Raw genomic sequence first — 22,623 nt, forward strand, 5'->3', positions numbered from 1 at the left:
GCAAAGATTGCAGGAAGAGTTTATCCAAACAGTCACAGTACATCTTCATGCTCAGAAGGCCACTTAAACTTTGTGTAAATAAAGGCAAATCCCACGGAAGTGAGAAAGCTATGTTGGCTACTCTGTAATGACAGATAACACAAGAGGATGCTGTAACAGCCTCTTTCAGCAACAGCAACTGCCTAGATATTATTTCAAAAACACAGAAATGATTAGTTACCAAGAACTTTTCTTAAAATACCAGTATATTCTTGGTATAAACAGAAGCCCAACACAATACAGCTGTATGGCTTATGTGATCCAAAGAGCTGTTGCTTGCTGCAGCTGCACAAACCCTTTACAGCCAGATGAAAGTCAGCACAAGGAAATCACAACGCACCTCATAAATGAATGAGAGTTGGGAGGGGAAGGAGGCACTTCTGTATCATCCAGGTACTGCTGGCTCTGTCCGTAGGCATAGAAGCGAGGGGACAGCATAGGATCACTGTCCTCATCCAGAAGCTGGCGAATTAAGCGACCAGCCTGCGGGGAAAGGCGAGCCTCATCTGAGTCTAAGCTGTCTCGCTGCCATGAGGAAAGAGCAGGGATGGGCTCTAGGAACAATAAGACAAAGACTGGTTTTATCATTTTTGTTTTACAGGTACCACAGACTCCAGGCAACTTTTCTAACACCGTACCCCAACCCGTTCAGACTAGATCATGATTCCTTGTCGCCAGGCATTCTCTGGGTCATTATTCACATCTCCCCGTGTGCAAAGAAAAGCAAAACACTGCCTGGTCACAGTGGATACTCTACAGAAGCATAAATAATCTTTTAGGCACAGCATAAAACTCTACCAATAATCTGGACAGTAATTACCATGGGCTGATACCAAGAGAGGCTGTCACCAGCCAGCACCTTTCAGGAAACAATTATTCCAAACAGAATTAGTGGCACATGGCAGGATAAAGCTGGCTACAGGAGGAACTTTTTCAGTTTCAGGACATACAAAATTTCATATGCAAGCCCGCTGCTTAAACCTGTTGCATGGTAGAAAAGCAAGGAAATTTTCAATCCTCTGGATAATTTAGCAAGCTGAAAGTGGAAACAATGCTGTACAGGGAGATGGTGGGGTGGGAGCGAAATGGAAAACCAATTTAGCATTGTTGATTAGCATAGCTGAGTCCACAGCAAGCATTCACTTCAATCTTGTGATCGCTCCCTCCAGATGCCATAAGGAGTGTAACATTTTGTGTTCGGATAGTTTACTAAGCTGATTTGCATGCTCCTACTTAGCGCCACAGGATTAAACAGTTTAAGAGGCAGGCCTTGAACTTATAAACCTAACAAATAGTTCCAGAGTCAAATAACAAAACCAAACAAAAAAGTTATAGAAAACCCACAGACCAGTCACACAGCTATGGACTCATTATTTCCTGCACCTAGCGTGTCTTATTCTCATTCCATGAAGAGAAGGGGGCTTTTGAAGTTAACAATTTTTGAAAAAAAAAAAAGAAAAAGAAAAAACCAGTATTTCCTTTTGCTGAACAAGGTTAAGATTGTCAGAGTGGATTGTATAAGGATTTCCTTAAAGAATCTTTGTGCTGCTCTCCTCCAGGTACAACTCGCACAGCAAGATCTGGATCAACCAAAATTCAGTAATGACAAGCTCGGTGGTATTTTGCTGCATTGAGTGTTCCTTTCCTTCTCTTCTTCCTCAGCACAAGAATATAAACCACATGCCTCTGCTTAGAGACTGGTGCTGAATGCAAGCTGACAAGTTACTGGAAAATGGATGGCTCGACGTTCTTGCAAAATAGCCTCTCCTCAGGTGTTGTGATAAGCAAAGCACACACCCGGCACATACAAGTGTGGCTTGCAGAGGCTACCTCAATGAGGTGTGCAAAACCCAAATGCATGTAGATTGCTTTGCCGTGGACCAGAAACACCATGTAGCCTACACTTCTCTTAGATGTAATGCAAGTTTTTTCTAAGCTGCATTCACCTTGACAGTTCCTACTGTCTGGCTTTCTTTTCCTCGAGGTACCTAGCAGGAACAAAGGGAAAATGAAGGGCAAATCATTCATCCAAACTGTGATACCTTGGTGTCAGACCCCTCTCCGAATCTTATAATTTCAGGTTCTCACAAGATCTCTTGCAGGAAAATAATGGCTGATAACATGAAAGGAAGAAATTTGATACATTTGACTAGTGTGTCCTGCCTCAAAGTAATAATTCACAATCCAAAGAAAGTGTTTCAAAGGAGAAGAAGAAAAATCTGAAAAGGAAATAACGAATTTGAGACTAGGCAGAAGAAATGACTACTATATAAAATCAGCTGTTTTTAAGCCTCACTCCAAGAAAGCAAGAATCTAGGGGTAAATTGTTTCCCTTGCTGATGAAATGTAGTTAGAAGACCAATCTTATCTGGTCACAGAATGAGTAACACCCCTTCCCACTCCCTCCCCCCAACGTATAATAAAGCATCATATGAACAAAAGGAACAAAATAAACGATAAAGGAACATATCTAGGTATTCAGAATTATGGATCTGATCTGCATCAGACTTTGAACTTGATCAGAGTTACAGTCCAACTGTCTTGTTCCTCATACTGGTGAGGTGCCAGATGCTTCAGCTGGAAGCACCAGAATTGCTGGATTGTACAAATAAATTGTGACCCACTAAGAGTAAGCGGCTTCAGACACTGCATAATCAACCAAATCTTGTCTAACACAAGATATAACATCTTCTGTTATTTATTTATCCATGAGATATGTATCAAAGTGTTAAACCCTTTCTGAAGGCTGTTAAATTCTTGGACTTAATGGTTCAGGTGTGAAGGTATCTGTTATAAATGTTAATGTTGTGACCCTTTCTGCTAACTGAAGAATAAAAACCTCAGTACAGAATGTAAACGCTTTCCCTTTTTCTGCCACTGATTTGACAGAGCAGTTACCCTTGCCTGTCTTCTGTCTTGAATGGATCTCTCTTGCTGAGAAGAAACTTTCAGTTTTCTAGCCATAGAATTGTAGAATGGCTTGGGTTGAAAGGGACCTTAAAGCTCATTTAACTTCAACCCTCCTGCCACAGACAGGGATGCCACTCACTAGATCAGGCCCCTACGGACCGTGTCCCATGGGATCTCATCCACTAATTGTTTGAACAGCTGGAAGTTGACTCTTCTGAAGTTCAGGATCCTGACTTTGCTCTTAGCCAGGCCCGTATCCCTTCAGACCACAAGCTGAACCAGGGCGTGCTCACTGCCACCTGGGCTTCCTCCAGTCTTAACCTCTTTAACGAGCTCTTCTGAATGGGTGAGTATCTGGTACAGTAACGCTTCTCCTCTGCTTGCTCTAACACCTGGATGAGGAAGTTGTCCTCAATGGACTCCAGGAGTCTCCTGGATTGCTTACTGCCTGCCATGTGGCTTTCCCAGCAAACATTCAGGTGGTTGAAATCCCCCAGGAGGATGAGAGCCTGTGAGCGTGATGCTTCCTGTAGCTGGAGCAAGAAGGTCTCATAGGCCCCAACTACAAGGCGTCCTTTGTTGGTCCGATATCTCTATATTCGATGTACTTTATTTTCTTGATTTTTCCATAACAAAAGCATTTAATGAAAAACTTAAATAATTTGGGGAATATTTAACCATCATGGCTGTGCCAGCACAGAGAAAATTCTCCTTCTTCTGTAGACTCTTACTGCATTTCTTTTAGGTATGCCTTTCCTAAGTTGTCACAGAAGTGAAATATACTGGCATTGAGCTTGCAGACCTTCAGCAGTGCCACACTCCTCTCAAAATCCCACAACCAGCTCATCTTTCAACAAAGCTGTCAGCCATCTGCCAGGTGTTGCTCTGCACAGCTCCGTAGGCATACATACATCTGTTGCAACACCATCTCTCTACCAACATGCCGCATAAAGGACTGGAGTTATTAATAAACCTATATCGTGCATGAAGGAATATGGATGAAATTTATCAAATTTAACAGGGGTTAATATTGGTCAGCTCCGTCTTGCTGTCCAAAACTTTTTATTTATTTTTTTTAAATCATTATCCTATTTATTTGTGACAGGGTTACCAGGGGCTGCATGATGAACAGAGGGGCATGCCAACACACACATCTGCTCATGGTGCAGTAGCAAAATACCACTGGGGTCTTGTGTGCTCCTCTCTGCAGCCACAGAGCTGATATGCTGCTTTTCCACACACCTGTCTGCCAAAGGGCTAAGGTCAGAGACGCTGTAAGCTGAAGTAGGTCTGGAGGGATTAAAAAGCCTAAACTAATTACAATACCTGAGATCCTAGTATTAAAAGCCACTTGAAAGACCCCAGAGACCTCTCATAATAAATCAAAGCAATTCAAAACTTCAAAACATTCACTTGCTCAATAACAACCCATTTTATATCTCACAACTAATTGCTTGAAAACATCCTCAGACTGTTCTGTCAGTATTCTTCCTAAGTACATCAACAGTAGCCCAAATACAGTGCTACCATGACTTTTCTGTGAGATGAAACATTTCTCAGCTAATAAGCCAATTCTGCATTTTGATAATAATGCTAAACCATACTAAACGATGAAAAATATTAAAAAAATACTGATGCTATAAAATAGTGTCTGCAATCAATGCAATTATTAATTTTTAGACATGGTGATAAAAATGCAATGTTTTATCACCTTTTGATTTCTTATGTTAGTCTGTGACACATAGATCCACTGATGTATCTAAGCCTAATGTCAAAATCAATTCCAAATGTCCTTAGCTATTGCTATACTCTTTTCCTTCTTGTTACTCTGTTTTTATTTTCATGGGAAAGCATCAGTTAAGTCAGTCCCAAAACTATCTGTAGATCAGCTTCACCCTCAGGGTCTCAGTGCCGCAACACTTGGGTTCTCAACACTGAAGAGAATGCTTATTCATCTAAAACTCCAGCTTCTATTCTTATTTAAAAAAAAAATAGAAGAAAAACATCTGCTTATTTTTTCATAAATTCTTGACTCTGCAAACTGATTGAAATTTCATCTATAGAACTGTTTTGTTTTGTTTTTTAAATGTCAGTCATTAGGTGGTGAAGGCAGCAATCACACACAGCGTATCAATTTACTGAACTGTTTGTTCAGCTCCAAGCTCCCAACAGGGCCTGTCGCCTTTCTGGAGAGCAACATACTTCCAGATTTTCCTTGGGGATAGGATAACAAAATCTGTGCTTGAATTAGTAACATTTGGTAAGAACTCTACACAATAGCATTGGACTCTAAGAGAACACTGTGTCCTTCCCACTCACTGTATTTGATTCAATCACAACCTACGACAATTAAAACCTTTGCTACGGAAGTAGCTCTGGAAACACTTGCAAGCTGTCAGACAGGCTCAGTCTGCAGGCCCAGCAGTCAGACGACCCGGTTCAGCCTCCATTTGGCAGCGGGAGAGGTGAGCTGCTAGGTCAAGGTGACTGCTCACGAAATGCCTCTGGCACGCGCTTCCCTTTTGCACCTATTATGGAGACAGCTCAGTTCACATCCACCCTGAGAATAAAAACGATTTGATTTGCATCTGCTGAACGCACACTGGTAAAATCCTTCTCTCAGATCATAGGAAATACACCTAGGCTAAGTGCATAGCACTTGAACGTGACTGGGATGCTCTTTATACCTTGTGAGCTGCATCATACCTTCGGATTACAGGACATAAACCCCTATACATAGCAGCAGGCAAGGCTGACGCAGGAGGTCAGTGCAAGAGGTGGGTCAGGTTGCTGCTGCTGCACTCTGCGTGTGGCAATGTGAGCCCGTGCATTTGAGGAAGCAGGAAGGAATTTTTTCTGTCCTCAGCTTTATGCAAGGGGAACACGTCCTGTCGAAGCATAGCAAATCTTTACTCTTGTGAACAGATCTGACTATGCAGTGAGCCTTAAAAAAAAAAGAAAAAATGGTAATAATTATTTCTAGAATAACATAAAAGGCAGGTGGCTCCGCAAGCTCAACAGCTCAACTGGCAGCTGTTATCAACAGCCACTTGTGAAGGGCCCAGCAGCTGCACTGGTCACTACATGGTCTACATCTCCTGCAGTAATAATACAGAGGACCCTGCCCCCAGAAGTCAGCTCAGTGATGTCCTGGGGGAATGGGTAAGTGATTTCCTGATAGATGGATCAATTGAATTTACTAGAGAAAAGCAATAAATAACTTATCAGTACCACATCTGAAGGCACAATCTTCACTATTTTCACTGGGGATAGCACCAGAGATGCAGCATGGACCCTGATGACACGTGCAAAGGTTTGAGTGACACAGGTTGGCAGGGGAAGGGAAGATACCCCGACTCCTGGAGCTGTGGATGAGTGGTACAACCCTGCACTGCAAAGCCAGTCTCACTAACAGTCTCTTCCATTAGCTGTAGGAGTGATCTCGAAATTGAGGCTAACATCTAACCTGATCTGGCTTCTGCAAGCTTCATTTCAGATCCACAGCTAGGAAAGATTCTGTCTTCCTTTGCTCAGACGCAGCAGTCACTGTTTTGCTGCACTTTAACCTGCACCAACAAAATGGTGATTTGGTAGGCAAGGGTTTTACAAGATGACATCTCTCTCACTCTAGACAGCTGGTTCTTTTGCAACTGCCCACCTCTTCCTCTTGTGAAATACATTTGAGCAGAACGGAGAAAGGAAGAATCTGAAAGAAGCACTCTTCAAACACAATCAAAGGTGCTCATATTCCCATTTCATATTTGCAGTGCAAGAAAGCTGGAAGCCAAACGTAAGAACATGCCTATGAAGAGGGGTTTGTACCAGGGTGCAATGTAGTTCATATAGTGGGAAAGCCTCTGGCAAACAGAAGGGAGTTGTATTCTCTCCTTCATACATCCATTAAGACTCCCATTAATAACACTGGTAGTTACAGACACGCACCAGGAAGAAAAAAGGAAAAAAAAAAAAAAAAAAAAAAGAGTATTTCCAAAGGTTCATGTGACGGCTGAAGCCACACATCACCTCTGGGAACACAACTGTGCTCACCCTGGCTTGAGACCCCGAGGGGCAGTGCTGTTTAGTGTCTCAGCAAACACACAAAGCAGACACCACAGGGCTTTGATCAGCTGTGCCGCAGCCCTGGTGATATCATCCAGGGGATCCCCCTCCTAACAAGCAAGTGGAGAAATTCTCCTCCGTCCCTGGTGACTAGTCACTTTGCTGAATCAAAAGCAGCCACGGCTGAGGGTTTTCTTTACTCATACCCAAGGTGTCATAACTAGACAGAAAAGCAAAATACACCAGGTCACGTACACTGTGGAGACAGGAACAGAGAACTTAACTTCTCAGTGTTCCTAAGGGATTTTTTTTTTTTTAAATTAGTAAATGACAGATACAATTTTTCCCTCTCTTGCTTTGATTATTAAAATGCAATGCTTACATCTTCCTATTTCTTCCCCATCAAAGCCTCTCTTTTACTCCTAAAGCACAAACTAGCACAACAATTCTTGCTTGTACGCAGGAGAGAGCCATACCCAGTAACTGAAAGAGGGGTTGATCCCAGAGGTGCTGGACACCTTCAGTTCCTCTTTATTTCAAAATAAATGGATGTTCGTGATACCCATGCAGATGAACCCATATTTCACACTCCTAAGTCAGTGCAAACAGCCAAGCAAGCATACACTCTGGAGATAGGTGCCAAGAAACAATATTAAAATAACTTTAACCACAAGCAATTAAGCATTGCCCTTCAAGCTCGTGATCAGAATTTTTTCACAGCATACATCAAAACAAAGTTGTTCATAAGAGTCATCAAGATACAGAGCACTAGGTAGCCTTTTCCAGCTGTAGTTTTCAGATCACATGCATTATTTGGAAATCAAGATTAAAATGAAGTGGAAGAAAATGGAGAAAGAAGGAACTTCCTTTCAGACTGTGAAATACCCGGTTTCTTTGAAGTACTCTAGCTTAGCAGTCAAGTAACCAGCCACCAATAAATGTCATCTTGAAGCACACAGGGATGTACAGCAACATTAAAGCACACATTAAAGCAACTTCAATCACAAAACAATTTATTTTCTTCCTCTAAGTAACAACTAGAATTGGTACCCATCCAGAATTTCACTGCTAGTTTCTCCAAACTTTCAATTCCATATTCAGGACAAAACTACTTTCCTGTTGTTTTTGGCAAGGGAACATGAGCACATAAAGATATATCCAGCCCACTCAGGTTTCCCTCTCTCTTTTTACTCACACAAACAGCCATCACATCACACAAATCCTACCTTCCCAGTTGTTGTCATCGCACAGTGCTGTCAAATCCAGCCGAGGCACTTCTGACCCAAAGCTGTTTTCCTGGTCATCAGCATCTTGATTTCTTTGCAATTTGTTTTCAGGAATGCTTGGATGCTCTTGAATCTTCATATTTGAAGTCTGCTGTATTCCCCAAACACCCACAAGAGAAAAAAAAATGTTTCAGGACAAAGAAGAGGGAAAAAAAAACCAACACCTGCTGTCACAGAGGCAGCAAGTCCATGCCTTTAACATAACAGATCCAAATAAAAAGACCCTGATGTTTTCAGCTCTGAATCTAAATCCCCTGTTCGGTGAACTCTATGCATTAATTGCTGATTCACACCAGTAAAAACATTTGTCCATCCGCTTTCCTTGAATGTTAAATTCTTTAGAAAGCCATAGCAAGTTCCCAAGACTGTCTCTGCCCTGACAACGGCATGCAGCTGAAAAAGCCTCCGCTAATCGATTGGGATGAAAAGGGAGGGAGGAAGGCAGGGAGAGGGAGGGGAAGGCTGCGCAGAGCTCCTACAGCAGTGCAACTCCTTGGAACAACAACAAAAATGCTGCTGCAAGGCTGTGGCAATATGGTGTCTTCTAAAAAGCAAGCACCGGAGCTCCCGAGGCAGCAGCCCCAGACAGCAAGACGTGCAGGCTACGTACATGACCGCTCTCATGCAGGCTGTGCTGGCTCAGATCAATTAGTGCCAGCTAAGCTGTGCTGGCTGCACATTCCCTGATTTCCTGTGGTTGTTTTCTAGCTGGGCGTGGGGAGAGCAGAACTATTTATGGAGGAGCTCTGGGTATTAAAGCAGTGTTGCGCAAATCCAAACGGCAGTAGGGTTTGGCATCTCAGCTGGAAGCAGTGTGGACTCTGGGAAACTGCCAAAAAATTCACACAAGCATCCAATGACTTCAGAAAAAAACAGGCAGAATTGCTGTCAAGTCAATGATTCATGCTTTAGCGCTACCTAGAAGCAACTGCTGTTTGTCCCTCCACTATTCAGCCCGCACATACCACGCGTGCTGTGCTTTTATGCAGAGATCGTGGCCGATCGCACACCCCAGGTCCGCAGCGCCTAGAACAGCGCTGTGGGACACAAGCAGCTTTGTCACAGCCCAGCAAACGAGGTCTAATGGCTCGCGGAGGGCTGCGGGGAACAGGAAGCATAAAGCACATGCACAAACATGTAGCGTGACATGTATACACCAAACAGACACACAGCTAGCCAAACGGATGGCATTACGTTTGTACGTAAAGTATTTGATCTTGGTAAGGATGGTTTAGGAATAACTCTCTGAAATATAGTCTAGCAGGTAAGCAACATGCAGATTTCACCCCCCATAGGTATTTTGATAATCTAGTTACAAACAGCTTATGTGTGAAGAAAATGCATCTAAAGAAAATAACTACATTTGGACATATTTTTCTTGTAAACCCATGGCCAAACTCTACCAAATCAATATTCTTAACACATGTCAGTAAGGCATGCTTAATTTTTTTAATTTCCATAAAACCAGTGTGTTGTTTCTTTCTTTTTTTTTTTTTTTTTTTTTTTTTTTCCTGAACTGAGACAAACAAATAAGCTCCATGCAGAGAGGGGAAAAAACTGCTCAATTCACACATCGTATGAAGGAATGTGTTTATTTGGACGCAATCCCATCAAAAGCCTGATGATGAACACCCTCGTATTAGTAAATAGTGTTTTGTGTTGTATTTGTATAAAGTTTCTTTCCTCTTTTTTTTTTTCAATAAATCACCTTTTAAAAACATTATAACAAAAGGAAACCCTAAATGACAGTTTGCCAAGCACTAATAACTTGTAGGGCTTGACGATAAATCTGATTACAAATGTGTTTATTGTGTGAGCTGTACATGGAAAAATGCTAATTCACCATTCAACATCTTTTAAGCTGCTTCCAGGCTGGAAGGACTTAAATATTTCTTTAAAGTCTTTTTTTTTCCCCTCTTCCTGCCAGGATCTAAATAGTCGGTGTACATTATAAACAGAAAGAGTGGCCAGTGGCCAGAAACAGGCAGTCTTTTGCACTTGCTAAAGAACAAACTGTACCAGTTTATAAACAGCACTTAAGTTACCAGCACAGTATTTTAAGCATGAAAGAAATCAAGTAATAAATTTCAAAGTGATGTTATTAAGAATAGCACCTAAGAAGTGTGAAGAGCTTACCTAAATGTTAACGATTTAACAGTTTCAAAAAGACCAACCTCAAAATACTACCTTGTCACCATCACTGATACTAATTAAATGTCTTCCTAAAATGCGTGTATAATCTGCTAACTTATCAAGACTCTTAAAAAATATTTTCAGCAGATATAAGAATGTTTTTCCAGATGTGTACACATTTCCATTACAGGTACACTAGGAAGATTATATCCACATCTTCTTCCTTCTAAAGTCACTTCAGTTGTTGGACATATTTAAAGACTGTTTAAGAAGAGGCCTGTGCTGTGCCTGCAGCACTTACTGTCCCTTCTTTGCTCACTTGCTCACTGATGCAGTCTCTAATATAATGAATAAACCATAAGTGTTCTGAAGAACAATGGTGGTGTAAACCCAGGGAGACACAAGAAGGCAAATATTTAATCTTCTTTGCATTAACACTCAAAATCCATAGATTGGTAGATAATTCAGGGTTCTGTATATCGCTTATTTTCTAAATGATTTCCTGATGCTACCAGTTGTCAACCTCCAGGACGAAAATCAAGGAAGAATTACTGTGCTTTAGGTAAAGATGTACCATCATTTCTTATAAACCAAAGGGGCAGCGACTTTATCTCAGTAGCAGCTGGCAGTCACGGTGCATTGCAGGTCTTACATGAATGACCACAAAAATCTTAAAACTGGGCACTCAACTATGCTTTTTAGAAACTACTTCTGCAGCCATGCTTTGCAGTTACTACTAACTAAAGATGTAAATAAGCTGGGGATAGGTCAGATGCTTTCACTACCTCTTCTCCAAAGGAGATTCAGCATAAAGAGTAGCTTGAGCACATAGAAATAAATTGAAACAGATCTTTGAATTCTGATCAGGAAGTTACACATGGAATTGTATTTTTTTTAATCAAATTTTGAATCAATTTTATACAAAATCTTCCCCTCCATCTGATCATCCATTGCAGCCACAAGCAGGAAGCACCCTTAAGCATCTCTTGATAATATAATCAGATGCAGGAATGGAGTCACTCTGCTGCCTTAATCCTAAATCATGCCATTTTTCCTCTACTCTTGTTTAAATGCTAGTGAATCTTAAAAATCAAGTTCTCTACTGCGTTAACAAAGAAAAGAATAATCTACCTTCAAGCAACTTTCTGAAAATAAATGTAACTTAATTTAGCTCTCAAAAATTTATACGCTTGTCTGCAGAAGAGCTTAGTAATGAAAGTGGATTAAAAACTTCTCAGATGAAAAATTTCTGTAGTTCTCTTTCTGCTTTGCTGCCAGACAAGGAGGTACAGGAAGTTTTCCTGGTTTCCAGACTGAGTACTCACTACCTGAATGTAATCAACAATTAATAAGTTGACCAACATTTTTGTGTTATTATGTTCAAAGTAAAAGCAGCACTGTGGTAAACTCTTGATGGTCTCAGGCTGCAGGAGTCACACTCGGTTCCTGGTTAGGATGGCTTCCCTTACCAAACCCTGGGTACTAGAAACCTCTCTTTTTCAAATCACAGTCTACACTCTGGAGCCTAGCTACTTCCAAGGGTAGATTATGAATGCTACAAAACCAAAGAAAATTCATTCAGGACATGTGTTTCAAGGTATTTTTACTGCCACATGGAGACCTGAGGTCTGCATAAGCAATAGCTGCAGCAAATTCCAAATACCTTTCCTAATATCTTCAGACTGATCTTCAGACTGAAGACAGGGTGAGAAAGGAGTAAGGAGTCCCTTCCTCATTCCGAATGATTTGTTTGTTACAGAAGGTATGTTTTTAAGCTGCCCTAAGCAAAAGGCTTATAAGGGACAAGGAATGTGAAACTACCCTGCAGGAATGTAACATTTTCTTGACCCTGTAATTCCTATATAATACAATCTCTGGGCTAAGACTATGTCTCCTCCCACAGTTAAAACTCATACTGAGTTTTAAAACTTTTCCTAAGGAGTTTATTTTAAGACCATGATTTCCACATTCATACAGACCTCCCCAAACTAATTTAAAAGTTGAATGGGAGTACTCTGGGTCATGGCACATGCAATAAGGCACGTGAGGAACAAGGTGTTGCAGAACCTGTGCTCTGGAAAACGCAATAGCTTGTGAGCCAGGCTTCCAGGAATTACTGATGCCAAGTGCAGGAAAAACGGGGATTATGACCCTCTGGGAACAAAGTAGGAGATCTGGCTAAGCCCAGTCAGAGCAGTGATCAAAGCCAGCACTGAGCACCCCTTGCAGAAATTACATTTCAGTGTACCACGAACTCCAGCTACTCCATGGCTGCTCAGAGCCCAACAATTATCAAATGATCTCTTCTACTTTTCCTGCTAGACAGAAATAATACCTGCTAGAAACAAAGTCTTCCAAAGGCAATAAATGCACAGTGGCTTTAACAAAGATAACCAACCAGCACTGACCAATCCCCAAAAAGCCACCAAAAGCCAATCCCCCTCCAAAAAACAAACACACACACACACAAATGTGAGAAGGCTATTGTCAGTCCTCCTGTTAACTCCAGATGGTCAGAGACATCAGACATTGTCCAAATCTGTTTCACAGTCCTCCTCTAAAATGGATGCACAGCTGGAGGAGAGGTACCTCAGATAACTCTCCCCACTGTTTTAAATGCTGGTGTATTAGGCAGAGACAAATGATCTGGACAAATCCAGTTTTGTAAGACAAGTGATCCTGTGATGACACCTGTGTTCTAAGGTAACAGCTGACACTGGGAAATCATAAACGAAAGACTGAAATTATTTTAGAAACAAAAAATATTTATCGAAAGAGACAGGATTATCTTACTACCCTGGGAGATAACCAGTTACACACCCTGCTCACAATGATTGTAACTCAGTAGCATTCAAACCAAAGCGCTTAACTTCAGTGATGCTCCTCTTTTTGGCAAGGGGGAATTGAAGGGACTGAGGCAGATGCTTTCAGACTCATCAATGGTTAAGAGGCTCCCTAAATTATGTAAACAGAGAGGAGAGGAGAGGGAAAGAAAAAGCAAATCCTATTTCTCTGGAAGCAATAACGTTTCATTGGGAGTACAAAATGACATGCCTAGCTACTTGTTTCTGCTCAGTAACAAGACAATTCAGAGCCCACAAAACTGAAATGTGAAAAAAAAATTACCAACCTGAGAGTGCCTGCAAATAACCTCACCGCTTTCACTTTCTTTGCTACAAAACAGAAAAAAAAAACACAAACCAACATATTACAAATATAAAAACAGACTTGTCTTGTAACAAAAACAAAACAGTCTCCCCCACACGCAGGTTTTTAGATGCTGTACACTTAATGCATTCCAGTAAATAAAGGAACACTGGGTTGCAGCACTTTGAGCTGCTAAGCTACCTATTTTGCTTCTTCTTGGGAGCCATTTGTGAGAAATACAGTGACATTTAATTTTGTGCCTTTGTGTTGGGTCTGTCTGAGCTGGAGTCACCTTTTCCCTACAGCAGCCTACACAGTGCTGTACTCTGCACTCGTAGCTGGAACAGCACTGATATCACTCCAGTGTTGTGTCTATTGCTGCATAGTGCTGGCACAGCATCAGGACTCCTTCCAAGCCCCCAAGAGCCAGCAGGCTGGGGGTGGGCAAGTGATGGGGAGGGGACATTGCTGGGGCAGCTGACCTAAACCAACCAAAGGGATATTCCATAACACCTGATGTCACACTCAGCAATAAAAGGGGGGACTCTCGTGGGGGAGGGGGCTGTTCCTCCTGAACAACCACTACGCGTTTGGGGCCCTGCTTCCCAGGACGTGGCCGAACACCGCTCGCTGATGGGAAGTAGAGAATAATTTTTCCTCTCTCTGTGCTTCCGCGCGGACTGATTGCTTCTTTTGTCTCTGTTTTTTTTTCCTCCCATTCCCTTTCCCTTTAATTAAACCTTTCTTATCTCAAACCTCGAGTTCTCTGTGTTGTATTTTCTCCCCCTTCCTCTTTGAGGAGAGGGGGAGTGAGAGAGCGGTTGTGGTGGAGCTCGGCTGCCCACCTGAGTAAAACCACCACAGCCTTTAATCCAAAGAAATACACCTCTCCCAACAAGCAACATAGTTGTGGAGAGAAAGTGTGGTATCAGGGGAGCAGAGTGGATCTATACAGTATAGTGAAGTCCAATAGGCTGGACTCCCAGCCCAAAGACCAGGTGTGACAGGCATCTGTTGCTCTGCAGTCCCTGAGTGGAGTGTGCAGTTTCAGGCATCTAGAGCTGACTTCTTTTCAAGTCTGAACCACCAGTGCTTTCAGTACCATTCCTCATAAGTTGGGAGAAGAGACTTGGTGGCATACAGTGCTGGGCAGAGCCCACACGACATAAGCAGGACCTCCATACAGTTCTACCTTGAAGCTAACATGGCAGGCAATGCTCGTTTGCAGCAGAATTAAACATACTCTCATACTCTGTGGTGGAAGATCTCTTATGCTGTGCTACAACCACAGGGAAAATGTACATATAATAATAATAATAATAAAAATCACCTTTCTTCAGACAAAACTTCCATGTCATCAGGTCCTGTTCTGTCTATAGGTCTGGATGAGCTAAAGCTTTCCATAGTCTGTAATACAGTAAACATTAAAGCAGTAAGATACATGAGAGAAATAGATTCAAGCTGCAGGCCATTAAACAGATCACACATAGAAATATCCAATAGGACTTTGAGAAACAAGCCAACAATCAGACTACTGCCTGTTGTATACGTATAACCAAAAAGCCTGCAACAAAAATAACTGCTCGCTGCTTCCTTTGTCTCTTTCATCATATGACTTCAAAATGCCTGGCAGAATAATGCTGCACAGTACTCCTACAGTTCCCATTTTACAGACTGATACACTAAGCAAGAGAACAATTCTGTCATGTGTAAAAGTCCTGTAAGAGCAGGTACCAAAATTCACAGCATCCTCCTGGCAGCACTCCTTATGCTCATCTTCAATAATACACCCTCTTCTTTGCCAAAACCTTTCATAGTCTCTTCTCAGGCAGACAGAAGATGTTAGGAGTATAAAGAGACTGCTATATGCACAGAGGTAATGTTAAGCTCTGCTAATATGAATGGAGGGCAAGAAATTCAGCTGATGATGACCACCTGTTCTGAAATTTGATTTGGCTATCAACAGCAACATTAATGCTGTTGTCCGGTGAGAGCCTGAGAAAGAATTGTGAAGACAAGCCAAACTCTGATATATCTTTGATGGATACAGGGGTCTTATACCTCTGGTTGCACACTTACAGGAACAGTTTTCAAAGTCAACAATGAAGCCTTCTGCCTGCTTGGACTTGGTCTGCAAGCTAAGAGGTGTTTTTCTGATCTATTCTGGTATTTTTAAGGTGCTGAAGAATGAGGACATAGAACTGTCCCTCCGGGCACACAAACTGTGTGATGTGCTTGCTGCACATATGGGGAGTAGCACTTGTTGTAGCTTAGTGCAGGTGAAATACACAGGAAAATCAAATTCTTAATTTGAATTAGTCAGAACACTTTTTTCTTTTAACAAAACCCTGTCACACACACTATATTTGTATCTAATACTTCTGTTTCTCTGTCTTTCTGCTGACTGTGACTCAATCATACAGCATTTACAAAAAAAAAAAAAAAAAGCAAGCAGAAGTAAAGGATGCCATCATCTGTTTGGGTTGGTACTGAGTTTTTTCATATCGGAAATAAGCTTCAAAATTGCCTCAATGTCATTGTTAGGTGCACTGTTGCAACAATTCTTAAAGAAATAAAGCAAAGTACACATGACACCAGAGGTCAAGATTAGGAAAATGAAAGTTGCCACTTTGGGCACAAGACCGGGAGCTTTTCTACCCTGGCATTTGGGCAAGTCCCCCTTAACCAGGAGGAAGGAAGTGAGCAGCGCACAGTGTGGTTCGTGGCTTGGCCCAGGAAACCTCACGCCACAGACTTCTTGGGTTGGTCACAGCCCTCTCTCACCTGCTACACCTCCAGCCCTGTACGGTCAGACAGCTCAGCCTATTCCAGCCTTGCTCGATGCGATGCTTCAAGTCCTAGTGATACCTGGCTACTTGTGGCTCTGAAGGGCAGTTACAAGCTTTAAATGCTTCCTGGTCGGTTTGCTCAGAACCAGCAGAACTGACAGTTTCTCTACAACTGACTTAACGCTTTTGAGTCAGATGCATTTAGACAGCTAAGAGGAGAGCTTCCACACACTGTCCTACATACTCTTTCAGGCTTTCAGCAGGAAGACTAAAATTCAAAAAAAGGTGAGGAAGAAGCTGCAACATCACAAACTTGTTTAGGTGAGAAAGCACTGTTAGTAAATGCAGGTTACGTCCTTTTATACCCAAGTAAGTAGTCCAGCTTGGGTTATTATTTGAAGTGTAAAGACGTAGCCAAAAGAAAGCTAAGCCACCACACACACTGCATGCTCCTGGCAGCCTCTGAAATGTAAATATTAAATAAATGCATTCATGAAAGCTTAAAGAGCAGTCTTTGCTCTTCATAGAGTAACACTGTGTTCTTCTCAAGCTGTTTCATAACAATGTTCCCATTTGACAATCCCACTGTAACACTTCCAGCAAAGCCAGCAAAGACCACACTCACAGGATGATCATCTTGTTCAAAGTGCTCTGTATGTGGAGTTTGTTCCTTTTATGTTCCTTTCAGCCTTTGTCCCTCCAAAATTCAAAAATGATCCAAAAATGAGGGGCAGAGAGAAGTCCAGTGGAGACAGGTAAGTTTGAGGATGCTGCCTCCAAGAACATTTTTAAGACAAGCAAAGGCACAAAGTGAGAGTGTGGCTATCAGACTGTGCTCTTTCATGAAGTATCACGTATCAGTAGGCTACTGAGTGCTAAATCTAAGCAGAGTCTACAATTCTTGGCACCTTGCCATCTCTTTATCACAAAGAGAAGCTAAATCTGTCTCTCTCTAGGATCTCTGCACAGGGTAAAGCATAAGATCATTGCAATTTTGTAACCTAAATAAAATTAGTCACAACACAATGTCACATTAAGAAGGAACCCAGAGCAGAGTCAAACTTAATAGAGTTTACTGAAGGAGATGCTCTATAGCTCAGAAGGCTAGGCTTTTCACACAGCTTTCACCGTTACTAGTAGCTGTGCAATACATACATGGTACCTTCCCAGTAAAAGGTAGCTGGAGGGATGATCTTTTAGACCAATGCACTCCAAAGTGTTTTGCAAACTGCAAACATGACAGTAACACACAGACGGTAGGAAAAAGGCATAAAAAAACCTTTATCGTCTTATTATCAAGCAGTTATTTGTGACCTATGGTTTCAGAACTTAGCACGAATAATCAAAATAAACTCAACATAAGCATGTGATCCTACATCTGAGGTTCCAATCTCCTCACAAGAGTTTTGAAAGACTGCGAAAAAGAATTCCATCCTTTTTCTCTTTCCAAAATATTTTTCTAAGTTCAGAAGACATTAGCAAAAGGTTGTGGAAAGAGAAAAATGACTGTGGTGGAGTAAGAGGATAATAATGGAAAAATAGCTTCTCAGATGACCTTTCACAAAGGTTACAAGTGCAGAATCCAGTGTTACCCACAATCCAGAAGAGTCGTGTATGCCTTTACTGTAAGTGGCTACCGGAGGGAACCAGACGTGCACCAAAATAAAAAAGATTTTTTCCCATCCTAATACTAGGTGTCAAATAGTGCAGCATGGCAGCTTACCACAGGACTGTCTTGGTTGTCATTAAGCTCGGAAAGTTTGGTGCTGGATTTCTGCCGTTTGGGTTTATTCCTTTCACTAAGATATCCAGAGTTGTCTTGTAGTTTTTCTACTTCTTGAGCAGTCAGAATACAGTCTTCAAGATTGCTGAAGCCAGAGGGAATGTTCTCCTTGTCGATGACTTCCCTAAAACAAAAAGTGACAGCATTTAAAACACTCTCCCGCTACATTTAGGGTAGCAATAGAGAAATGTATTATGCTGACTGGCGCAGTTCCGGCAACATTTTCTACGCCCTATGAAACAGGTCTCTCTGGTTCTTCCTAGTACAGCAAACAACGTACTCTGTGAAACACTAAATCCCATCGAGGAGTGAAAGCCAGGTGTATACACCTCCAGTGAGAAAGCTGTCAGGGTCAACATTTGGGACTCGATTCATGGAGAATCACATTGACTTCAAATGGAAGCTGGACTAGCTGCTGGTTGTCTGTAGTATTTTTATAAAGAATATGCTACATATTTTCCTTTGAGACATGTGCTTTTGATTTAGGAAACTGATTCACAGCTGTGGTCCAAGGATCTCCTTTGGTCCATGACACCATATAATCAGCCCTCTTTACTCATTCTCAAACACAAGAGCTTCAGCCAAATGCTTGATTCTATCTTGCATAATTGCCAAATAAGAAAAGGGAAGGCATCTCTGCAACAGCAACACAACTGCTAGGACAGAAGACTATTCTGCTGCATCAGGAAGCAGATGGGACAGCTCCCTTGAAGTCATCATGTGATATGCTATCGGGGTCTCCCTGAGCTAGCTGCGTTTGTGTGTGTTTTCCAGAAGCTTCGCACATGGCTTATCTTCCCCTGTACAATTATCCTGCTGGATCTATCAGCATGCAGTTTTGTCGTCACAAGCTTTTCAGTAGTCTTCCCTCTACTTCATACAATAATGAACAGACACATACAAAACACATCACTATGTTAAGGAAATAGAAGAAACACAATGCATCTCATTCTTTACCAACCCTATCCCTCCAGGGGCTAAAGACTGCTCACACCTGACATCAAAACTGGAACATTTACTAACTTCTGTATGTGCAGCAGCCTTATGCAGTGCTGTGTGACTCTAAAGCCTGCTTTCACAGGCAGCAGCACAATTTCTCTGAACTTGCAGTAGTGTAATAAAAAAACAGTTACTCTGCAGTATCTGGACGGGGCCAGCATGACAAAATGTTCAGATCAAAACCAAAATGTGTAAGTTCCAGTGATTTTCTAGATCTCAGATCTCTAGGGTTGGTCACTGGAAGAGAGATACAATAGATGGATCTGTTGTACGTTGTATTATATGTCTATGATCAAACTTCTAAGATAATCCACTTGCTTTTCTGTAAGTTTTTATAATCCCCTGAGCAGACCAATTACTTCCATATAGTCTGTAGATCATGTAGTCTGCGAAGCCTAGGAGTTCATGTATGTATTTTTGTGATGAACGCTCTTGTATTAACACTGGCTGTATTAATGCTACAGTCCCATCTTGTGACATTACAAATCCTCTTGTGATCCATCACAAGGCAAGGAGATGAAGTCACTGACAACCAAAGAGGGGAAAAAAAAAACAACAAAACAAAACAAAAAACTACTAGTTCTGAAAGGAATTCTGAATTTTGACAATTCACCCACAGGAGTTTCAGCAATCTGACCTAAGGGAACCAGGGAAAACAATCTGAACCCCAGCCAGCATTCAAAACTTCCAGTATGTTATAAATCCTTGGCTCATGCTTTAGGGACTGAACGTGAACAACTGCGTCAAGATAGGCTAGAGTGCACTAAAGGCAGCTCTGTAACGCAATGTTGAAAAAAAACCCCTGCAGTACTATATGCTTCCAAACACGTACACTAGCCAGTCTCTGACCTACTTACCTGCAAAGCCTGTCAGCAGGGCTACTAAACAAGAAAAACTACTTCAGAGCTACTGCCAGGTACTCGAGTGACTTGCAACTGCTAATTTCCCAGTCCATAATCACAGGATATTTTCATTCGCTATGGAAATGCTTTTTTTAAAATTTATTTTGTAGCTATGGATTATTATTATTTTTTTAAACTGACACATTTTGGAAAATAGCACAACTACAATATTCAGGTGAGGTACTGAAGGTCATGCATCTATGCAAAAGTGGCTTGGTATAGGAAAGTGCAGATCCAATAGGATTTGTGGAATTCAGCATCCAGAAAAGAATAAGAGCCTAGATCTGTATTTCAGAAACTACCCTGACGTCCTACCAATCCAATACTACAGTCAAGTACAGACATTCTTTACAAGAATTATCACAGTGTTTAAAGCTAGATGTATGTCTAAGCACTAATTAGATGATGGGCTTGCAAAATCTTTAGTTACAATTCCTAAAGATAGCTATGTCTTGGACATGTGTTTTTTAAAGCTGTGGTGGTTTGTACCACATCTGTGCCACACAATATATGCCACAAGTATAGCAGTATGTAAGGAAAAATAGGTATTATTTTTACTCTTTGATTTAATGAAATTCACCATTAAGTCATGTTTACTGTTTGTGTAATGGTGGATAAAAAAATCTTAGGATCTGATTAATCAAAAGAATGATTTCTAGTTTCAGATGAACTCCCAGGGCTCCTCAATAAACCTGATTATAAGCTATACCTACACATACGAAAGGAGAACTTGGTCTCATCTTGAATTCAGAAAAGCATCTTAAAAAAATGTTTTTATCTTGCAGGAAGTTACTGACTCTAGGGCCAATTGCTTGGGGATTTCCACTAATACAACAAATACTGTAATGAAACAATTCCAAATTCATTAGGAACTCTACTATACTGCTTTAGCTTACTTCTTATCATACTCTGGCCTCCTCAGTTAGCTCTACAAAACTCCACATTTCACAGCTCTAGCTGATGCAACAAAGCTTCTGTTCATATCAGAACTACCAAGCAGTGCCTAGATAGAAGACATAACTAGGGTACACTTAATCAAATATACTTTCCAAAACAAAGAAATCAGGATCGTACATGTCTCTGTTTCTCCGGGCTTCCTCCTGCTCTTTGTGATGTCGCCTCCTCTGCCTGGCAGACACATTAGAAGAGGCTGATGATGTTCCCGATTCAGAGTCCTCTGAACTCTGGCCGCCTGAGCAATGAACATCAAAGAGATGCTGCTCCACGGCTGAGCGGATTGTCTTCTCTAAATACCTGTCAAGCCGAAAAATAAGGTCAATTGAGCTCAAAGATTTTCTGGAGCTCCCTCTCTGCAACAATAAAGGCTGCATATTGGGGGGTTATGTTTTTTTATGAATGGCAAGACAGTATAAAATGTACTAGGGTCCAAGACATTTGCAAAGAGCTAAGCCAAAATCTTCAGTTAACTTGATGTTCAGGTTCCTCAGAAGAGCTGAGCTTACCCAGTTCATGTTGCCTTTGTTTATTTTTAGGGCTGCCTGAACCTTCTGTTGTAAAACAACTGCTTTTATTTACTGCAACTTTGGTGTCTAACTTTCACCCTCCACTTCAACATCCCTTGCCCTGACAAAATCCTTTTTTGCGACCCAACCATGCTGATGCTGGTCAAGTCTATGGTGCAATCCACGTTCAGTAAGGCAATGGATCATCTGCAAGAAGGTGATTCACTGCTGTCTCACAGGGGGATGAGAGCACGTAAACAGTACCTCACTGTAAACTCATACTGCAAAACCACACATTTAACCCAGTGACCAAACACGGATCTGGTTCTGAGCTCATGCTGGTTTTGCACTGTTATTGTGCCACCACCTGCAGTCACTTCTTGATGTTCTCTCTCGATAGAGCTCATGCCCACTGGCACTAAGGGATCTTCCACACAAGTGACAGCATAGGAGCCTCTGCAGTTCCATCAGTTAAAGCTGCGAGGCTACTTGAACTTTCAACACAATCTGATCTGCTTCATTATGGTACTCATATTTTCTTGTAATATTTCCTTTCTTCCTTAACCAGATGAACTTTTTGTAGACAAAATCTAAATAGTTTTTTTTTTTTTTTTTTTTTTTTTTTCCTCCTAAAAGATCTTTTGGAAACACATTTCCCTGCCCCATCCATGTTTCTTGCAATGAAGAATGAGTTTTTCTAAACACAGCTGATCAAGGCCCCAGTATAACTTGTAGTGCTTTTTCCATACTTAAAAATGTTATTTGCAAGATTTGCTGCTTAATTTTTAACTGAGTAGCAGTAAGTATGTATACCTTTACCTTGCCTGACTTCTCCAGAGAATTTATGAAAGTTGTTGCTAAGTTGCTATAGTTCTGCTGATACTGCAGTTACCAAAATGTCAGAAGGTCTTAGCAACTGCAAAAAAACGTATGGTTTAACTTGGTGAGCATGTCTGTGCTTCATGTATTGACAAGAATCAGCTCTGCAAACTCACCAGCCTATGGAAACTTTCAGCTCTGTAGGGGAGCCAGCTCTGCTGCTATCGCTGGCACAGCACTTACTGTAATGGGATCAAGCCCTGTTCTCCACTGGGATGGGACAGGGTGCAAACA

At 41.5% G+C, this 22,623-nt stretch overlaps 1 protein-coding gene across 14 annotated transcripts in view; it reads right to left on the reverse strand.

Annotated features, from left to right (window-relative positions):
• FAM13A (family with sequence similarity 13 member A) overlaps positions 1–22,623 on the reverse strand; it is a 127,470-nt gene that overhangs the window by 18,506 nt on the left and 86,341 nt on the right. For 7 of the 14 annotated variants that reach the window (XM_084516932.1, XM_084516934.1, XM_084516935.1 and 4 more), the window contains 6 exons: positions 21,122–21,301; positions 18,087–18,270; positions 14,905–14,981; positions 13,558–13,600; positions 8,235–8,385; positions 380–593 (listed from right to left, as the gene is read on the reverse strand). In XM_084516932.1, coding sequence (XP_084373058.1) covers positions 380–593; positions 8,235–8,385; positions 13,558–13,600; positions 14,905–14,981; positions 18,087–18,270; positions 21,122–21,301 — 849 coding nt within the window. The remainder of the gene's footprint in view (positions 1–379; positions 594–8,234; positions 8,386–13,557; positions 13,601–14,904; positions 14,982–18,086; positions 18,271–21,121; positions 21,302–22,623) is intronic. The other 7 variants (XM_084516933.1, XM_084516928.1, XM_084516931.1 and 4 more) reach the window with 4 other exon arrangements.

This window comes from Aythya ferina (genome assembly GCF_964211825.1).
Source record: "Aythya ferina genome assembly, chromosome: 4".
NCBI lineage: Eukaryota > Metazoa > Chordata > Aves > Anseriformes > Anatidae > Aythya > Aythya ferina.